At 43.6% G+C, this 17,500-nt stretch overlaps 1 protein-coding gene across 2 annotated transcripts in view; it reads right to left on the bottom strand.

Moving 5' to 3' along the window:
- The window catches only part of LOC144519086 (sodium bicarbonate cotransporter 3-like), a 60,721-nt gene that overhangs the window by 24,110 nt on the left and 19,111 nt on the right, over nucleotides 1–17,500 (bottom strand). For both annotated transcript variants that reach the window (XM_078251975.1, XM_078251974.1), the window contains exons 4-7: nucleotides 11,864–12,002; nucleotides 6,409–6,569; nucleotides 5,209–5,397; nucleotides 810–916 (exon numbers count right to left, since the gene is read on the bottom strand). In XM_078251975.1, coding sequence (XP_078108101.1) covers nucleotides 810–916; nucleotides 5,209–5,397; nucleotides 6,409–6,569; nucleotides 11,864–12,002 — 596 coding nt within the window. The remainder of the gene's footprint in view (nucleotides 1–809; nucleotides 917–5,208; nucleotides 5,398–6,408; nucleotides 6,570–11,863; nucleotides 12,003–17,500) is intronic.

Genomic DNA, 17,500 nt, shown 5'->3' with positions numbered 1-17,500 from the left:
TAGCCTGGATGACAGCCGCCCACAACATTTGAGGTCGGGAAGTTGGGTCTGGACTTGATCCGTTGTGGAGCAAATATGCTCAAACCAGAGCTGTTCGGACCAATCAGATTGTCAGGGCGGGCTTCATACGATGATGGACAGATGATCAACAGTAACGTGATCGACCACGTCACCAAAGAGCACTTCAGTGGAAACTGTAGCAACACGGTGCACGTCGTTTTGAGATTGAACGTGACCCTCTCTTCTGTTTCCGAGTGTGTGTGTGTGTGTGTGTGAACCTGCGGAGCATGTGCAGACGGTTAATACATGTATGAATACCCTGGTTACTAATGACGTTATCTAGGTCTGTTTACCTTTTCACAATTTATTTTAGTTAATGTATCAATTAATATTTGACACAGAGCTTAGCTGCATCTCAAATCAATCTTCAGGTTCCCAGCTTCTATTTGGCATCTACTATTAACCTGCTATCCCCTTCTAAACAAAACAAATATTGAATGTATTACAATGTAAGAAAAGGCCAAGCTTTTTTTCATATTTCATTCAGCAGTTGGGTTGGCAGGTTTACAAAGTGCTCACAATCCAGAGGCCTGTACTATGAATCCAGATCAACATGCCCTGGTAGATGAACATGCAACATCGCCAGATAAACAGCATCTCCGAAGGCAGAGGAGACTGAGAAATGATCGTCACGGCGTCTTGTTTACCATATTAAACTTCAAACTCATGAATCTGTTCCTCGATCCAGCCCTCCTGAGCGGTGATAAAACCTTAATGTAACGGAGCAGGAAGAAGAGCGGCGTCTTTACCCTGCTGAAGTCCACCGTGCTGTTCTCCCGGCTGCCTCCGTTGATGCGACTCTCGCTGTTCTTGCTGTCGAGGTTTCCTGGAGCCGACTGCGGGGACGCCAGCAGCCCTGCAGAGATTTATAGATGGATCATATATTTATACAGTGGACAGGAAACAAATATCATGATGCACAACAGCGTTGTAGTCAAGAACACCTCAGACAAGACCAAGTCATCACCAAGACCATAGTGTATCGAGGCCGAGACTTTGAGGGGTCCGGGACGAGACTTTGAGGGGTCGGGGCGAGACTTTGAGGGGTCCGGGACGAGACTTTGAGGGGTCCGGACCGAGACTTTGAGGGGTCGATACCGAGACTCTGAGGGAGTCCGGGACGAGACTTTGAGGGGTCGGGGCGAGACTTTGAGGGGGTCAGGCCGAGACTTTGAGGGGTCGATACCGAGACTTTGAGGGGTCCGGGCCGAGACTTTGAGGGGTCCGGGCCGAGACTTTGAGGGGTCCGGGCCGAGACTTTGAGGGGCCCGGGACGAGACTTTGAGGGGTCGGGGCCGAGACTTTGAGGGGTCCGGGCCGAGACTTTGAGGGGTCCGGGACGAGACTTTGAGGGGTCGATGCCGAGACTTTGAGGGGTCGATACCGAGACTTTGAGGGGTCGATACCGAGACTTTGAGGGGTCCGGGCCGAGACTTTGAGGGGTCCGGGCCAAGTCTCGGCCCGAGACTTTGAGGGGTCGGGCCGAGACTTTGAGGGAGTCGGGCCAAGTCTCGGCCCGAGACTTTGAGGGGTCGGGCGAGACTTTGAGGGGTCCGGACCGAGACTTTGAGGGGTCGATACGAGACTCTGAGGGGTCCGGGGACGAGACTTTGAGGGGTCCAGGCCGAGACTTTGAGGGGTCGATACCGAGACTTTGAGAGGGTCGGGCCGAGACTTTGAGGGGTCGGGCCGAGACTTTGAGGGCCCGGGGACGAGACTTTGAGGGGTCCAGGCCGAGACTTTGAGGGGTCGATACCGAGACTTTGAGGGGTCCGGGACGAGACTTTGAGGGGTCGATACCGAGACTTTGAGGGGTCTGGGCCGAGACTTTGAGGGAGTCGATACCGAGACTTTGAGGGGTCGATACCGAGACTTTGAGGGGTCCGGACCGAGACTTTGAGGGGTCCGGGCCAAGTCTCGGCCCGAGACTTTGAGGGGTCCGGGACGAGACTTTGAGGGGTCGATACCGAGACTTTGAGGGGTCCATACCGAGACTTTGAGGGGTCCGGGCCGAGACTTTGAGGGGTCCGGGACGAGACTTTGAGGGGTCCGGGCCGAGACTTTGAGGGGCCCGGGCCGAGACTTTGAGGGGTCGATACCGAGACTTTGAGGGGTCCGGGACGAGACTTTGAGGGGCCCGGGACGAGACTTTGAGGGGCCCGGAACGAGACTTTGAGGGGTCGATACCGAGACTTTGAGGGGTCGGGGCCGAGACTTTGAGGGGTCCGGGCCGAGACTTTGAGGGGTCCGGGACGAGACTTTGAGGGGTCCGGGACGAGACTTTGAGGGGTCCGATACCGAGACTTTGAGGGGTCGGGACAGACTTTGAGGGGCCCGGGCCGAGACTTTGAGGGGTCGATACCGAGACTTTGAGGGGTCCGGGCCGAGACTTTGAGGGGCCCGGGACGAGACTTTGAGGGGTCCGGGACGAGACTTTGAGGGGCCCGGGCCGAGACTTTGAGGGGTCGCTACCGAGACTTTGAGGGGTCCGGGCCGAGACTTTGAGGGGTCCGGGACGAGACTTTGAGGGGTCAAGACCGAGACTTTGAGGGGTCCGGGCCGAGACTTTGAGGGGTCCGGGCCGAGACTTTGAGGGGTCGATACCGAGACTTTGAGGGGTCCGGGCCATAACCAGATCTGGAAACTAGTAGCTAATATTCGCTAAATTGTTTTGAGTGAGGGCTGAAGAGGTTTCGGAAGAGTTTTGGTACAGAGGCAGATTGATAACGTTAGCTTTAGAACAGTTGATTTTTTATTAATGTTCAATACGTTTGTTTACGTATGCACCAAATAACAAAAGGCAAATTCCACGTACTGGAAGTGTAACTTCCTGTGGCAACACTTGCTGCTGATTTGGACTTTAAAGTGTCAAGGCTGTCAGCTTCAGCACATGAACAGTAACTCAGTAACGAGGGAGTCAGCAGACGATAAAGACGACGTGTCACCGTCGCCTCCACAGATCGCTGACAGCGAAGGGACCTTGTACTTCTTCAGTAGTTTAATTGTATCTCCTAAAATGTAACATGAATGCAAAAGGATCCAAATACTTCTTCCAAAAATGAGTCTAGGAACAGGAGGGGTCGTCTTATATTCAGACCAATATGGTATTCAGTAAAGAAATATTGTGATTTTCTCGATATCACCCTACTTTAAATGTAAAAGTACACACAGACAGACACAGAGACACACACACACACACACACACACACACAGAGACACACACACACACACACACACACACACACACACACACACACACACACACACAGAGACACACACACAGACAGACACAGAGACACACACACAGAGAGACACACAGACACACACAGACAGACACACAGAGACAGACAGAGACACACACACACACACACACACAGAGAGACACACACACACACACACACACACACACACACACACACACAGACACACACACAGAGACACACACACACACACACACACACACAGAGACAGACACACACACACACACACACAGAGACACAGAGACACACACACACACACACACACAGAGACAGACACAGAGACACACACACACAGATACACACACACACAGAGACAGACACACACACACACACAAAATAAAATAAAACGAAAACTCTGTACCATGCGTCTACTGCAAAATGGAACTAGCTTAGCACAATAATAGCACGACGTCAATGCTTCAGCATCTCAACAGAACCCGACAAAAGTAAATCACAGAGTCGTATGGACCAAACACAACAACTACCAAACACAAAGACAAGAAAATACGTAGTGGTGACCACGATCGGATCTAAAGAGACGGAAAAACAGCTGATTGGAGCGCACCATTCTCTCTCCCTCTCTCTTCACGGCTGGTCAACGATCTACTGGCGTAAGTGTAACAGAGCCGTGTAGCATTGTAATCAAATATATAAATGAAAATAGGTTGAGAATAACTAATATTTACATATAGGCCTATATACGGATCAGTCTCAGGTTGAATCTTGTAGTTCTGAAAGTTAAGCTGCACAACTGAAGGCAATGTTTATGTATGTTTAATGTAGTTTGAGGTTGTTCAGAAAATATTTTCTTTAAAAACAATGTAATATGGCACTTAATGTTAATCGATAGCTGCAGCCCTAACACACACACACACACACACACACACACACACACACCTTGTTGTTGTGTTTTCTCTGCAGACTGAGCTGCAGGTTTCAGCATGATGTTGCTTCAGATTACCTCAGCAGAATTAAAACATTCCTCTCACTCACTCACTCACTCACTAACAGGATTTATGATCCGGATATAAAAACGCCGACCCGTCACACGGTATTAGCTGGTTATTAGCTCGCTGACTCAGCAGATCTGTTCACGTTAATGCTGAGCGACAGGAAACACACAACAACAGGTTTCCGGACAACATCACTAATTATCTATTGGGTTCATTATCTCTTGTACAACAACTCATCACAGCTGCAAACACACACACACACACACACACACACACACACTGCAGCTGAAGCGCACACTCACATACCAATTGAGTCTCGAGCTGCAAATACAAAATCGATTAGTTGTCAACTATCCAACTACTTTGATAAACACAGACAAACAGACACATGCAGACAGACACACAGACAGACACATACACACACACGCACACATACACACACACGCACACATACACACACACACACACACGCACACAGACAGACAGACACATACACACACACACACACACACACAGACAATCAGACACACACGCAGACACACACAGACACAGGCAGACAATCAGACACACAGACACACACGCAGACAATCAGACACACACAAACACAGAAACACAGACACACACAGAAAACTGGCTTTAGGAAGTGTAAGGGCAGTCGGTTTTTCCCCCTCCACACCCTTCGTTGACCACATGACGTTTACCTTCAGGAAAAGTGGTTATGAAAAGGACTTAGGAGGTAATATTTTTGGACATCTCCACCGCAGCCAAGGAGTTCTTGGAAAACAAAGACGGCAGAACTCACATCAACATGAGACAGAGCGAGTATAAAACAGGTTTTGGGATTTAACAGAGAGAGGTTAGAACAGACTTGCAGATGAATGTTTAAAAAAGAAAAAAGTGGATTTCAGAATGAGAAGAGAGCAGCGTGGCCTCACCGTTGCGGTCCAGTAAATAGGAGTCGGAGTGTTTCTTGCCGATGTCGGCGAAGGATCGCACCAGCGGGATTCGGTTGCTGAGTTTCTTCTCGCTCTGATGGTGGTGTCGCCTCAGCATGGCCTCCTTCACCTTCTCTCGGACGCCCTCCTCCAGCTGCCCCGACGCCAGCATGCTGTCGATCACCATGTCTGCTCGGGACGAGGGACAGCAGGAGGTTAGCGGACATGGCGCCGGGATGATTGTACAAGTTACACACAGTCTAGACACACATTTTACAGATGTCATGTAGAAGCTAGAGGTGTTGAAATGAATCAAATGATCGATGGGATCGTGGACGACGCTGCATCGATAATCGTCCGGGCCATGATGGATTACTTCTGTTTATAACGTAATGTCGGCCTGACAGCCTTTCTGTTGACATATTCTGGTATGTTTTGCACATTCAGGACGTGCCGTGTGCTCAGTGCTGTAGTTTGATGTATCCAGGTTATTTAGTATTACAGCTCTGCAGGATGGTTGGTTTTTTAAGCTTGAAAAGCTATGAATTAAATATCCTATATGGCTTTAATAGAAAAATGTATTTGACGCATCGTGATGCATCGAGATATGGAATCAAAGACATGATAATCGTAATTGAATCAAAAGATCAGTGAAGATTCACACCTCTAGTAGAAACCTAGCCTGACAAGCCAGACCCTCATCCAGATGTTGGGTCTGGGAACTCACCATTGGCTGGGCTCAATCCGAGGGGCGGGATTAACGATTGTCTTTCAAATTCCCTCTGCACCAATAGGATAGCGCTCCAACCAATCAGAGCAACGCTAGTTGGTAGATTAAACTCTGAACACATCTTCCTTTTTTAAGAATGACTTCAGTGCCGTTCTTTGTTCTTTTCCTCAAAGAAAAGCTGAACTCCAAGTCTTCCAGAGTCGCGGCCAAAGCGGATTCCAAAGACAGCTGTTCACCAGCAGCAGCAGCAGCTATAAGCCCCGCCCACAGACTCTATACACGATGTGATTGGCCTGACCAGAGTTTGGTTTTTCCAGCTCGCAAGCCAACGGAGAGTTGCTAGACGACCCTGGCTGCCACTAAGGTGGTCTAGATTTCTAGGCTACTACTTTTCATGTAGAAACCAGCGGTTAATCGAATCAGGATAAAAAGCATACGGTCCCGGCCGTAGTGTTGGCGAGCGTGCTGACCTGCGATCTCTTCGATGGTGTTGGCCCTCATGTCGAGCAGCACCGTGCCGTTCAGGATGCAGGAACGCAGCTCGAACAGACTGTGAAGAGACAGCGTGGCCACGTACGGTTTACTCCAACGCTCACCGCCGTCCTCTACGTCCTCCTCGAACTTCAGCCATCTGGAGACAACAAACAAACAGATTTAACTTAGCATAGCAGAGCACAAGTGCTTTAAACATGTCAGCAAAACTGTCATGACAAGCCTGAAATAAAGCAGACATTTCCACTTCTGTTCCGCTGATTTCTGTCGAAGAGAAATTTACTAATCTTGTAGGGGTGTGATGATTCTCCAAATCAACGATAAGACCCACAAGATGGCAGATAGATACAACAGTTGGAGTTTCTCAGTTCACGAGGTGCAGTTGAATGCACCATTAGTTAAACAAGGTGCACATGAATGCACCATGGAGTCCTGTCTCAGCCCACAGGCTTTTCCTTCTTTGTTTGTTTCCAAAACTCTCTCACGGGGAAGGCCCCACGGTGACGTCCTTCTCCGTCATCTCCGACTCCGGCAGTGGCCACGGTGTCTGAAATAGTGCAGCTGCAGGCTACCGCTAAGCTAACGTTACTCTGCGTCTTTAGCTGCATGCTACCAGCCGCTAAGCTAAAAGATACTCTGTGTCTTTAGCTGCATGCTACCAGCCGCTAAGCTAACGTTACCCTGCGTCTTTAGCTGCGTGCTACCAGCCGCTATGCTAAAGATACCCTGTGTCTTTAGCTGCATGCTGCCAGCCGCTAAGCTAACGTTACCCTGTGTCTTTAGCTGCATGCTGCCAGCCGCTAAGCTAAATTTACCCTGTGTCTTTAGCTGCATGCTACCAGCAGCTTAGCTTAAGTTACATTCAGTGCATCTCACATTCTTAAATTGCACTTGCCTCCCTTCCTTGCGTCTTAGTCCGTCCCTACGAGGAAGCACAGGACAGACACGAGGAAATTCTGCAAGAAAAATGTGTTTTAGAGGGATGAGACGTCCTTTCCTCTGAAGCATCACGTGAATTCGTCAGCTGTTTGGGCGGAGTTAGCAACGGCTTTCAGCTGCACGGCTTCCAGGAAGGCTGCTCTCTGCATCCTCGCTCATAGCTCCTCAGAGATCCATCCTCCATCCTCGCTCATAGCTCCTCAGAGATCCATCCTCGCTCATAGCTCCTCAGAGATCCCTCCTCTATCCTCGCTCATAGCTCCTCAGAGATCCCTCCTCTATCCTCGCTCGTAGCTCCTCAGAGATCCCTCCTCTATCCTCGCTCGTAGCTCCTCATAGATCCCTCCTCTATCCTCGCTCGTAGCTCCTCATAGATCCCTCCTCTATCCTCGCTCGTAGCTCCTCATAGATCCCTCCTCTATCCTCGCTCGTAGCTCCTCCTCCATCCCTCCTCCATCCTCGCTCATAGCTCCTCAGAGATCCCTCCTCCATCCTCGCTCATAGCTCCTCAGAGATCCCTCCTCCATCCTCGCTCATAGCTCCTCAGAGATCTATCCTCCATCCTCTATCCTCGGAATAAGAGCTTTGAGACAGCCTTCAAGGAGGAGGACTAGAACAACTTCCAGTTCAACAGAGGAGCCATCGAATAAGGGACAGGGATGTACCCCGTGTCTTTAGCTGCATGCTACCAGCCGCTAAGTTACACTGGGTCTGTTTTTTGTTTTTTTCTTCGGACGTGCACAAAAAGGGGGGGGTGGAGAGACAAAAAAGTACTGGGGGGATCGCCAATTCTGCATATGATTTTGAGTCAAAATTAAAAGCTCATTTCATTCCGATTGCAAGTCATGACGCCCCTATAATCTTGGCATAGAAAGTGGCATTTCTTGTCACATTTGCCGTTTCAGACCGCTGTTTTCAGGTTATGTTCACTCTACGGTTATCTGTTTTGTTTTGTTAGGATCATCCAAAAAACACAAGTTTCTCCTCCTCATGTAAGTCTGACAGCAGGTCTGAAATAATCCAGGCATTAAAAAGGTGTTGTGATAATCTTTAAAAATATCAAATCCTACTGGATTTATCAGCTTGTTCAGACAGCTGCAGGACGGTGAAACGTCTTCAGCTCTCACATTCAAAATCCTGAATAAATAAATGTTTATCCTGTTCAAAGCATGAAGGATAACCACTGAAAGCAAAGTGAAGAGGCGTGTTATTATAAAAAGGATCATCTTGGATTTAAACTAGTGGAGCATTTAGCGAAACAAACCCTTTTAAAAACCTTAGAGGGTAACTACTGTTTGACAACCTGGTCTAGTGACTGATGGGAAAAAATACGTTAAGAAAAAAGTTGGGATATTTTAGGAATAAATGGGAATATATTGGAATATTTGTAGAAAATAAAAAAAGTTGTAATATTTGTAGAAAAAAAGTTTTAATATTTGTTCAAAAAAGTTGTAATATTTGTACAAATACGTAATATTTGTTCCAAAAAAGTAATATTTGTTCAAAAAAGTAATGTGTACAAAAAAGTTTTAATATTTGTTCCAAAAAGTAATATTTGTTCCAAAAAGTAATATTTGTTCAAAAAAGTTTTAATATTTGTACAAAAGAAGTTTTAATATTTGTACAAAAAAGTAATATTTGTTCAAAAAACGTAATATTTGTTCAAAAAAATATTTGTTCCAAAAAGTAATATTTGTACAAAAAAGTAATATTTGTTCAAAAAAAGATTTAATATTTGTACAAAAAATTAATATTTGTACCAAAAAGTAATATTTGTACAAACAAAAGTTTTAATATTTGTACAAAAAAGTTTTAATATTTGTACAAAAATGTAATATTTGTACAAAAATGTAATATTTGTACACAAACGTAATATTTGTTCCAAAAAGTAATATTTGTACCAAAAAAGTAATATTTGTTCCAAAAAGTAATATTTGTTCCAAAAAGTAATATTTGTACAAAAAAGTTTTAATATTTGTTCCAAAAATTAATATTTGTACCAAAAATTTATATTTGTATAAAAAGTTTTAATATTTGTACAAAAAGTTTTAATATTTGTACAAACAAAAGTTTCAATATTTGTACAAAAAAGTTTTAATATTTGTACAAAAATGTAATATTTGTACAAAAATGTAATATTTGTACACAAACGTAATATTTGTTCCAAAAAAGTAATATTTGTACAAAAAAAGTAATATTTGTACAAAAAGTAATATTTGTACAAAAAAAAGTAATATTTGTACAAAAAAGTTTTAATATTTGTACAAAAAAGTAATATTTGTTCCAAAAACGTAATATTTGTTCCAAAAAGTAATATTTGTTCAAAAAATTAATATTTGTTCAAAAAAGTAATATTTGTTCAAAAAAGTAATATTTGTTCAAAAAATTTATATTTGTTCAAAAAAATAATATTTGTACAAAAAAGTAATATTTGTACAAAAAGTAATATTTGTTCAAAAAAAGTTTTAATATTTGTACAAAAAAGTTTTAATATTTGTTCAAAAAATTTATATTTGTTCAAAAAAATAATATTTGTACCAAAAATTAATATTTGTACAAAAAATTATTTGTATAAAAAGTTTTAATATTTGTACAAAAAAAGTTTTAATATTTGTACAAAAAGTAATATTTGTTCCAAAAAGTAATATTTGTACAAAAAGTAATATTTGTTCAAAAAAAGATTTAATATTTGTACAAAAAAAGTTTTAATATTTGTACAAAAAAGTAATATTTGTTCAAAAAAGTAATATTTGTACAAAAAGTAATATTTGTTCAAAAAAAGATTTAATATTTGTACAAAAAAGTAACATTTGTACAAAAAAGTTTTAATATTTGTTCAAAAAGTTGTAATATTTCAGAAAGAAAAGTTGTAATATTTCAGAAAGAAAAGTTGTAATATTTCAGAAAGTAATACTGTAGTATTTGTAGAAACGTTTTTAAGGCTCTCCTTCTCCGTACATTACATTCTGTGACAGCAGCAGCAGCAGCTGGCAGTTTGACGCGTTAACCACCATCACCTTAAAGAGGAATATTTGGGGTCGATACGGTTCCGGCTTCACAAAATGTGCAACTTGCGAGCTGTGATTTGTAACATAAGTTTGCTTCCTTGTGTGTTCATTTAGACACAAACTGATTTAAACAAACAGCATACTTGCAACTCGTGTCAGAGCCCTGCAGGACTCGTAACTAAACAACAGCAATCCTCTGTGCAGTCTGCACGTAGGCTGGGCCGCCCCGAGAGAAGGAATTCAAGTATCTCGGGGTTTTGTTCACGGTGGAGGGTATCGGCACGGCGTCCGCAGGAATCAGGACCGCTGAGGCGCTGAGGGAGCTGAGCCGGGAGGCAAAGTTTTCCATTTAGGATTCCCGGGCACGTCTGACCGGTAGGAAACCCCGGGGTCGACCCAGAACACGCTGGAGGGATTATACGTATCTCATCTGGACTGCATTGTTGATATATAAGCATATAAAGACAATTAAAAAGTAAGACCGGTGGGACCGGCCCATTCTGGGAACGGCAAGGTGGATTACGTGTATAGAAAATGGAAAATCTCGTATTTTCTCTGCTTTTATATTTTTAACTGTTTTAACTGCTCTTTAATGTTTACTTTCTTATACTGCACTGTAACTTCTATTCTCGTATTTTATCTGTTTTTAATTTTGTAATCGTTTTTATGTACAGTCTTGTCTTGAGACTTTCCTCGATTGTTTTGCCGCTGACAGACTCAGATTATTATTCTAAGTGTCTAGCAACATTATGAAAGGATTTCTACAGAGATAGACCTTTAAAACCTCTTTGGGATCTTTCTGTTTAACCAGAAACAGCTCTGAAGTCGCTAGCATTAAACCCACCAGACTCCATTTAAAAAAGCAGTACTTTTAGCGTGTATAGAGCCAGCATATTTCCACATGTAGATCGGTAAACTATGTGTTTATTTCAACCAAAACTAGAGCTGTGATGGTTGGAAAAGTGGAAAGACGACCCAAAACGGCTTTTCATAGTTTTATTTAGTTTCTGTCGACTTTGAATGAAGTGTATTTTACGCTGCTTAAATTACTGATTATTTACATGGAGTCTGGTGGGTTTAGCAAACGCAATTTCGCGGATGTTTTTATGTTTAAAAAAAGGATCTTACTCTTTAACAGAAAGGTCGACCTCCTTAGAAATCCTTTCATAATGTTGTCAGACACTTAGAATATTAATCTGAGTCTGTCAGCGGCTAAACGAGCACTTTTGTGAAGGTAAATACAAGCTGAACAATTGTCCTGTTAACTTACATTGCAGCTTGTTTCTCCGCTGCTGACTGCAGCGATCTCTCTTAATACTGGACCAATGTCAAAGATTGTTGTTCTCATCAGTCAGTCAGACACAAAAACATGGGGAAATAGGGTCCAGGTTGCAAAAAAACGGTAGTTACCCTTGAAAGAAAAGCAAACATTGCAGGAATAAACAGTGAGAGTGAATGTAAATAAAGAGCAGAGTGTTTTCCTCACCTCGCCATCTCCTTCCACTCCTGGAAGTCTCCGTCTCTGAAGGCGATCTCGTCCAGCTCGGTGAACAGGTCGTGGGGGATGTGCTCCTCATCGGCGTCCTCCGTCCCGAGGATGAACTGGACTCTCTGAGACGGCGTGTCTGCAGAGACACAACAGCAGCAGCAGCAGTTAACACTTTACAGCACCTGTGTCAAAACTCAAGGCCCCTCGCAGATTATGATCCGGCTTACGTTCACAATACATTTTGGGCCGCCTAGTTTTTGTCACTTTTTCCAACGTTTTTGTCTCTTATTCCGATGTTTTTGGGGCGCTTTTTCCCCGACGTTTTGGGGCACTTTTTTTCTATGACGGCTGAGGAACTTTTTCCTGACTTTTCCTGACTTCTTTAGGACTTTATGTCGACCAAACTGTAAGAGAGAAGACTATAGGAAACATGCAATGAGACAGTCAAAGATATTTGACTTTTTCGATTAAATAATAACATGCCAATAAACTCTACATGTCTGGCTCTTGATGGGATTCTGATTTTCCAGTGTGGCCCTCTGGGAAGTTGAGTTTGTCCCCCCTGCTTTACAGGCTCATCAATTAAGCTCATTAACTGTAAGATAAGATACACTTCAGAGCTTCATAAGCTAACTAAGCGGCTGCTTAGGGCCCCCGTGGCTACCAGAGGGCCCCCAAGAGCTTTAAAATATCTCACAACTGAGCTCATAACAGAGCCGATCCATTTAAAGATAGTGTTGCTGCTAATTGGTCTCACATTAGTCTTTAAATGCTTATTTGCACATTATGAGTGCTTAAACTCATTCTTACAATACACAAGTTGGTTTAGTGCCAAGTGCAGCGTCAACACGTTACAATGTGAAGAGTCTCCAAACCAAATCCTGCTTAGGGCCCCCAAAAGTCTTGGGCCGGCCCCGATATACTTTATTGTCCCCGAAGGGAAATGTGTTTTGGACTCTGTCCGTTCCGCTGCTTTACAAAGACAACACAAAATACAGAAACTAAGCATCACGTAACACAAAACATGCTCTTATATAGGGCTGCACGATTATGGCCAAAATGATAATCCTGATTATTTTCATCAATATATTGATCACGCTTAATTATCACGATTATTTGTTGATTTTAACCAAAACAAATGTTATTGTCACAATTACAACTGCTTTCACATCCATATTGTGCTACATTCCTCCTCTGTTGAAGGATACTATGAAGGAGCCATTTCAGCTGTTGTGACAGCTGATTGAAACATGCGCGTTTGCCATGAAAAGATACAGGCAACTCAATTTTCTGTTCACGTTAACGGCGCATGTTAAAATCTGGCGCCAATAGGGCACCGGTGCCGGGATCTACCGGACGAAATAGCAACGCGGATTACGGTGCCACTTAAATGTCTGCGTTTCACTCTGATTAGGGCTGTCAATCGATTAAAAAATGTTATCTAATTAATTACGTACTCTGTGATTAATTAATCAAAATTAATCGCATACATAATTAACGGTGCCTGAACCGATACTTTTTAAGAAAGTAAAAAAAGAAAAGAAATAAAAAGGTACTAAACAACAGTTGGTGACATTAAAGAACGGCTTGTTTATTGCTAAGGCCATATGGTCAACATTAAATGATTTAATAATAACAATAATGTATAACAATAACTTATTTCACTAGTAAATTGCTGTTGAAAGACAAAAACAACAACCAGATGGGAAAAGGACATTTACAATAACTTCAAATGCACCACGAGGCTGTAGTTTACCAGTTTCATTGAACGCACCGTCTGTGTTGTTTCTCCGACGGCAGCTGCAGATTGTTACATCCCGGTGTTGAATCCTCTACAGTAAAACACAGTCACACTTTACACCGTTTAGCGTTAGCTGTCAGCATTTTAACCGTGTTTAATCCAGCTACTAGCTAGCGGTAGGCTAACGTTAGCTGCTGTTGAGTATAGTGTTAACTAGCTAGCTAGTTTACCAGTAAACGCAACATTTAGTCCCGTCTGTGTTTTTCAGACAACAGCAGTGACCAGTGCTAGTTTGTGTCTGTTAGCTCATAGCTTTAGCGGCAGACTGTTAAACGTTGTACGAATCCTCTACAGTGAAATACAGTCACACTACACCGTTAAGCTGTCAGCATTTTAGCCGTGTTTAATCCAGTTACTACTGTAGCTAACGGTAGGCTAACGTTAGCTGCTGTGTAACGTGTTAGTAGTGTTTACTAGCTAACGGTAGCTAATGTTAGCTGCTGTGTAACGTGTTATTAGTGTTTACTAGCTAACGGTAGCTAATGTTAGCTGCTGTGTAACGTGTTAGTAGTGTTTACTAGCTAACGGTAGGCTAACGTTAGCTGCTGTGTAACGTGTTAGTAGTGTTTACTAGCTAACGGTAGCTAATGTTAGCTGCTGTGTAACGTGTTATTAGTGTTTACTAGCTAACGGTAGGCTAACATTAGCTGCTGTTGAGTATAGTGTTAACTAGCTAGCGGTAGGCTAACGTTAGCTGCTGTTGAGTATAGTGTTAACTAGCTAGCGGTAGGCTAACGTTAGCTGCTGTTGAGTATAGTGTTAACTAGCGTCACATGCAGCAGGGTTTGTGTTTCCTGTAACGTCTGTTTCAGAGCAGCAGAGAGAAGAGCAGACATATCAGTGGCACCAGATTTTCGTCTGTATGCAAACGTCAATATGGAATGGATTAATCTGCGTTATTTCGACAGCCCTAGTTTTGATGCTCCAAAACAGACGTTAGAGGCAACAGAAACATCGCTGCACGTCACGCTAGTAAACACTAATAACACGTTACACAGCAGCAAACGTTAGCCTACCGTTAGCTAGTAAACACTAATAACACGTTACACAGCAGCTAACGTTAGCTACCGTTAGCTAGTAAACACTAATAACACGTTACACAGCAGCTAACGTTAGCCTACCGTTAGCTAGTAAACACTAATAACACGTTACACAGCAGCTAACGTTAGCTACCGTTAGCTAGTAAACACTAATAACACGTTACACAGCGGCTAACGTTAGCCTACCGTTAGCTAGTAAACACTAATAACACGTTACACAGCAGCTAACGTTAGCCTACCGTTAGCTAGTAAACACTAATAACACGTTACACAGCAGCTAACATTAGCCTACCGTTAGCTAGTAAACACTAATAACACGTTACACAGCAGCTAACGTTAGCCTACCGTTAGCTAGTAAACACTAATAACACGTTACACAGCAGCTAACGTTAGCTACCGTTAGCTAGTAAACACTAATAACACGTTACACAGCAGCTAACGTTAGCTAGTAAACACTAATAACACATTACACAGCAGCTAACGTTAGACTACAGTTAGCTACAGTACTAAACGCGGCTAAAATGCTGACAGCTAAACGGTGAAGTGTGACTGTATTTCACTGTAGAGGATTCGTACAACGTACAACAGTCTGCCGCTAAAGCTATGAGCTAACAGACTCAAACTAGCACTGGTCACTGCTGTTGTCTGAAAAACACAGACGGGACTAAATGTTGCGTTTACTGGTAAACTGGTAAACCTCGTGACGACTTATGACTGACTGCTATCTGTTGTGGAGTTTTCCTCACGTTACTCTGTCCTCCGTTACTGTCTACATCTAAACTAAGCTGCACGGTGCAAGGAACCACTCTGATTGGCTCGTGGAGGCACGTGATCAGAGAGAACCGATATTACCGACACCTTCCGGTTCTAAAATGACAAAACGCCAACGATGCTGATTTTTTGAAGAACCGTAGGCACCGTTAGCGACGATGCCAGCGTTAGCAGCATCAGTGCTGCACCTCTGCTGGAACTGATGGGGACAGTATAACTTCAGAGTGCTCCAGTCGATACATTCAGAAGAAGGAGGTCACGAAGAAGGGGTCGAAGTCTCGCCCTTCTACTCAACTCACGGTCAAATAACAAGTAACTCACTGTTGTAAACAGCCATGGCTGCTTGCCTGCTCCTCCAGTAACGTTAGCCGTTAGCAGGGTTAGCATGGCGGCGTTAGCCACGGTTAGCCAGCACCAGTTGGGATCACTTTACTGGCTGTGTATCTATAGTTTTTGCGAGTAACCAACTCAGGTACTCTAGCTATATAGTTCAATGTGAGTACACGAATGTTGAAATGACATAAAATACCCGTCCCTTGTAGCCGTGATAAATTAGCCTGAAGCTAATGCTTAGCTACCTGTTCAGGAGGAAATTAGCCAACTGGGCGTCCTTTTGGGCGGGGTTTGTAACGACTCTGGTTACGCAACTGTTAAGGTGCTTACACACCAACCAGACGGCCGAAACGTGTTTCTGAAAACATTTGAAGAGAGCAACAGGCCGTGCAGTTGCTGAATCTGTCTTCATTTCAGATCAACAAAGCTCAGTTTGAAAGATTGTCGTCAGATGTTGAGAGGCTCATCCCGCTCCCCGTTTCTGGGTGAGTCCCGACTGCCCCGTCTCCTACTGAGCATGTCAGGTCGGCCAAAACGAAGGCCGACAGCTCGTCCAACGGACGACGGCACGGAACACACCGACCAGACTCGAGTCACCGACCTCGCCAGACTGTCAGACGGACGATTATCAGGTTGGTGCGTCAGCTCTCCTAGAAACACCGTTGTTGTTTCTGCACAGGACCTTTTAGAAAAGAGGTCTGGAAGTCTGTCTGGGGATACGAGTTGTTGCACTATGACCATTCATTGGACTTTATTATGTTCTGTGCTGTATGTCTTGTTATGACATTTTGACATTTAGTTAAAGTACGTGGAATCTTTTTTTGTTTACCGTGGTATCGTTATTTCACTGGTATTGGCACCGACTGCTGGACTTCTGGTATTGTGACACCCCTATCTCATATACTGTACATTAGACAGGTACGTATATAGTTATTAGCACACATAGCACGTATATAGCACATTAACTCCTCCTTTCAGTGGCAGTTTAATTGAACAACCCTGTCGGATGCATTTTCCGTAATAAGTGTAGCACAGCCCTTGAACAATGGAGGTATTACACAACTACCATATTGCCCAACCCCAATAGCCTACATACTGAACATATGACACATTTCCACATTTCCACTCAAGCATTAGCTCTGTAGAGTTACATTTAAACCCTTAACTACTTTGCTAGCTCAGTCGTGTTGTAACTAAGATATCTGCTGAAAATATCGATGTTTCCATCCACAGATTTAGCTCCTTTGCGTACGGCCGTGAAATTCACTTGTAGCAGCTTTAGTTTATTGAGATAGCGCCGAGTCAGCGGCACAGCTGACCCAAACACTCCCAGTAACAGTTTAACCTCTGAGCTGTCAGAAACTGAGTCATGCGTGTTAATGTTAACTTTGGTTAATGAGTTATGGTAATGAATACAAATAAAAAGCTGGTTTTTTTAATCAATTTGATAGTGATGATCTGTGTCTCTGTGTGTGTGTCTCTGTCTGTCTGTCTGTCTGTCTGTCTGTCTCTGCGTGTTATGTGTGTGTGTCTCTGTCTGTCTGTCTGTCTGTCTGTCTGTCTCTGCGTGTGTGTATGTGTGTGTGTCTCTGTCGGTCTCTGCCTGTGTGTGTGTGTGTGTGTGTGTGTGTGCGTGTTGTGTGTGTGTGTCTCTGTCGGTCTGTCTGTCTGTCTCTGCGTGTGTGTGTG

This window comes from Sander vitreus, chromosome 6 (genome assembly GCF_031162955.1).
Source record: "Sander vitreus isolate 19-12246 chromosome 6, sanVit1, whole genome shotgun sequence".
Taxonomy (NCBI): domain Eukaryota; kingdom Metazoa; phylum Chordata; class Actinopteri; order Perciformes; family Percidae; genus Sander; species Sander vitreus.
The sequence above is the reverse complement of the archived record's forward strand: the minus strand, read 5'-3'. Positions and strand labels throughout refer to the sequence as shown.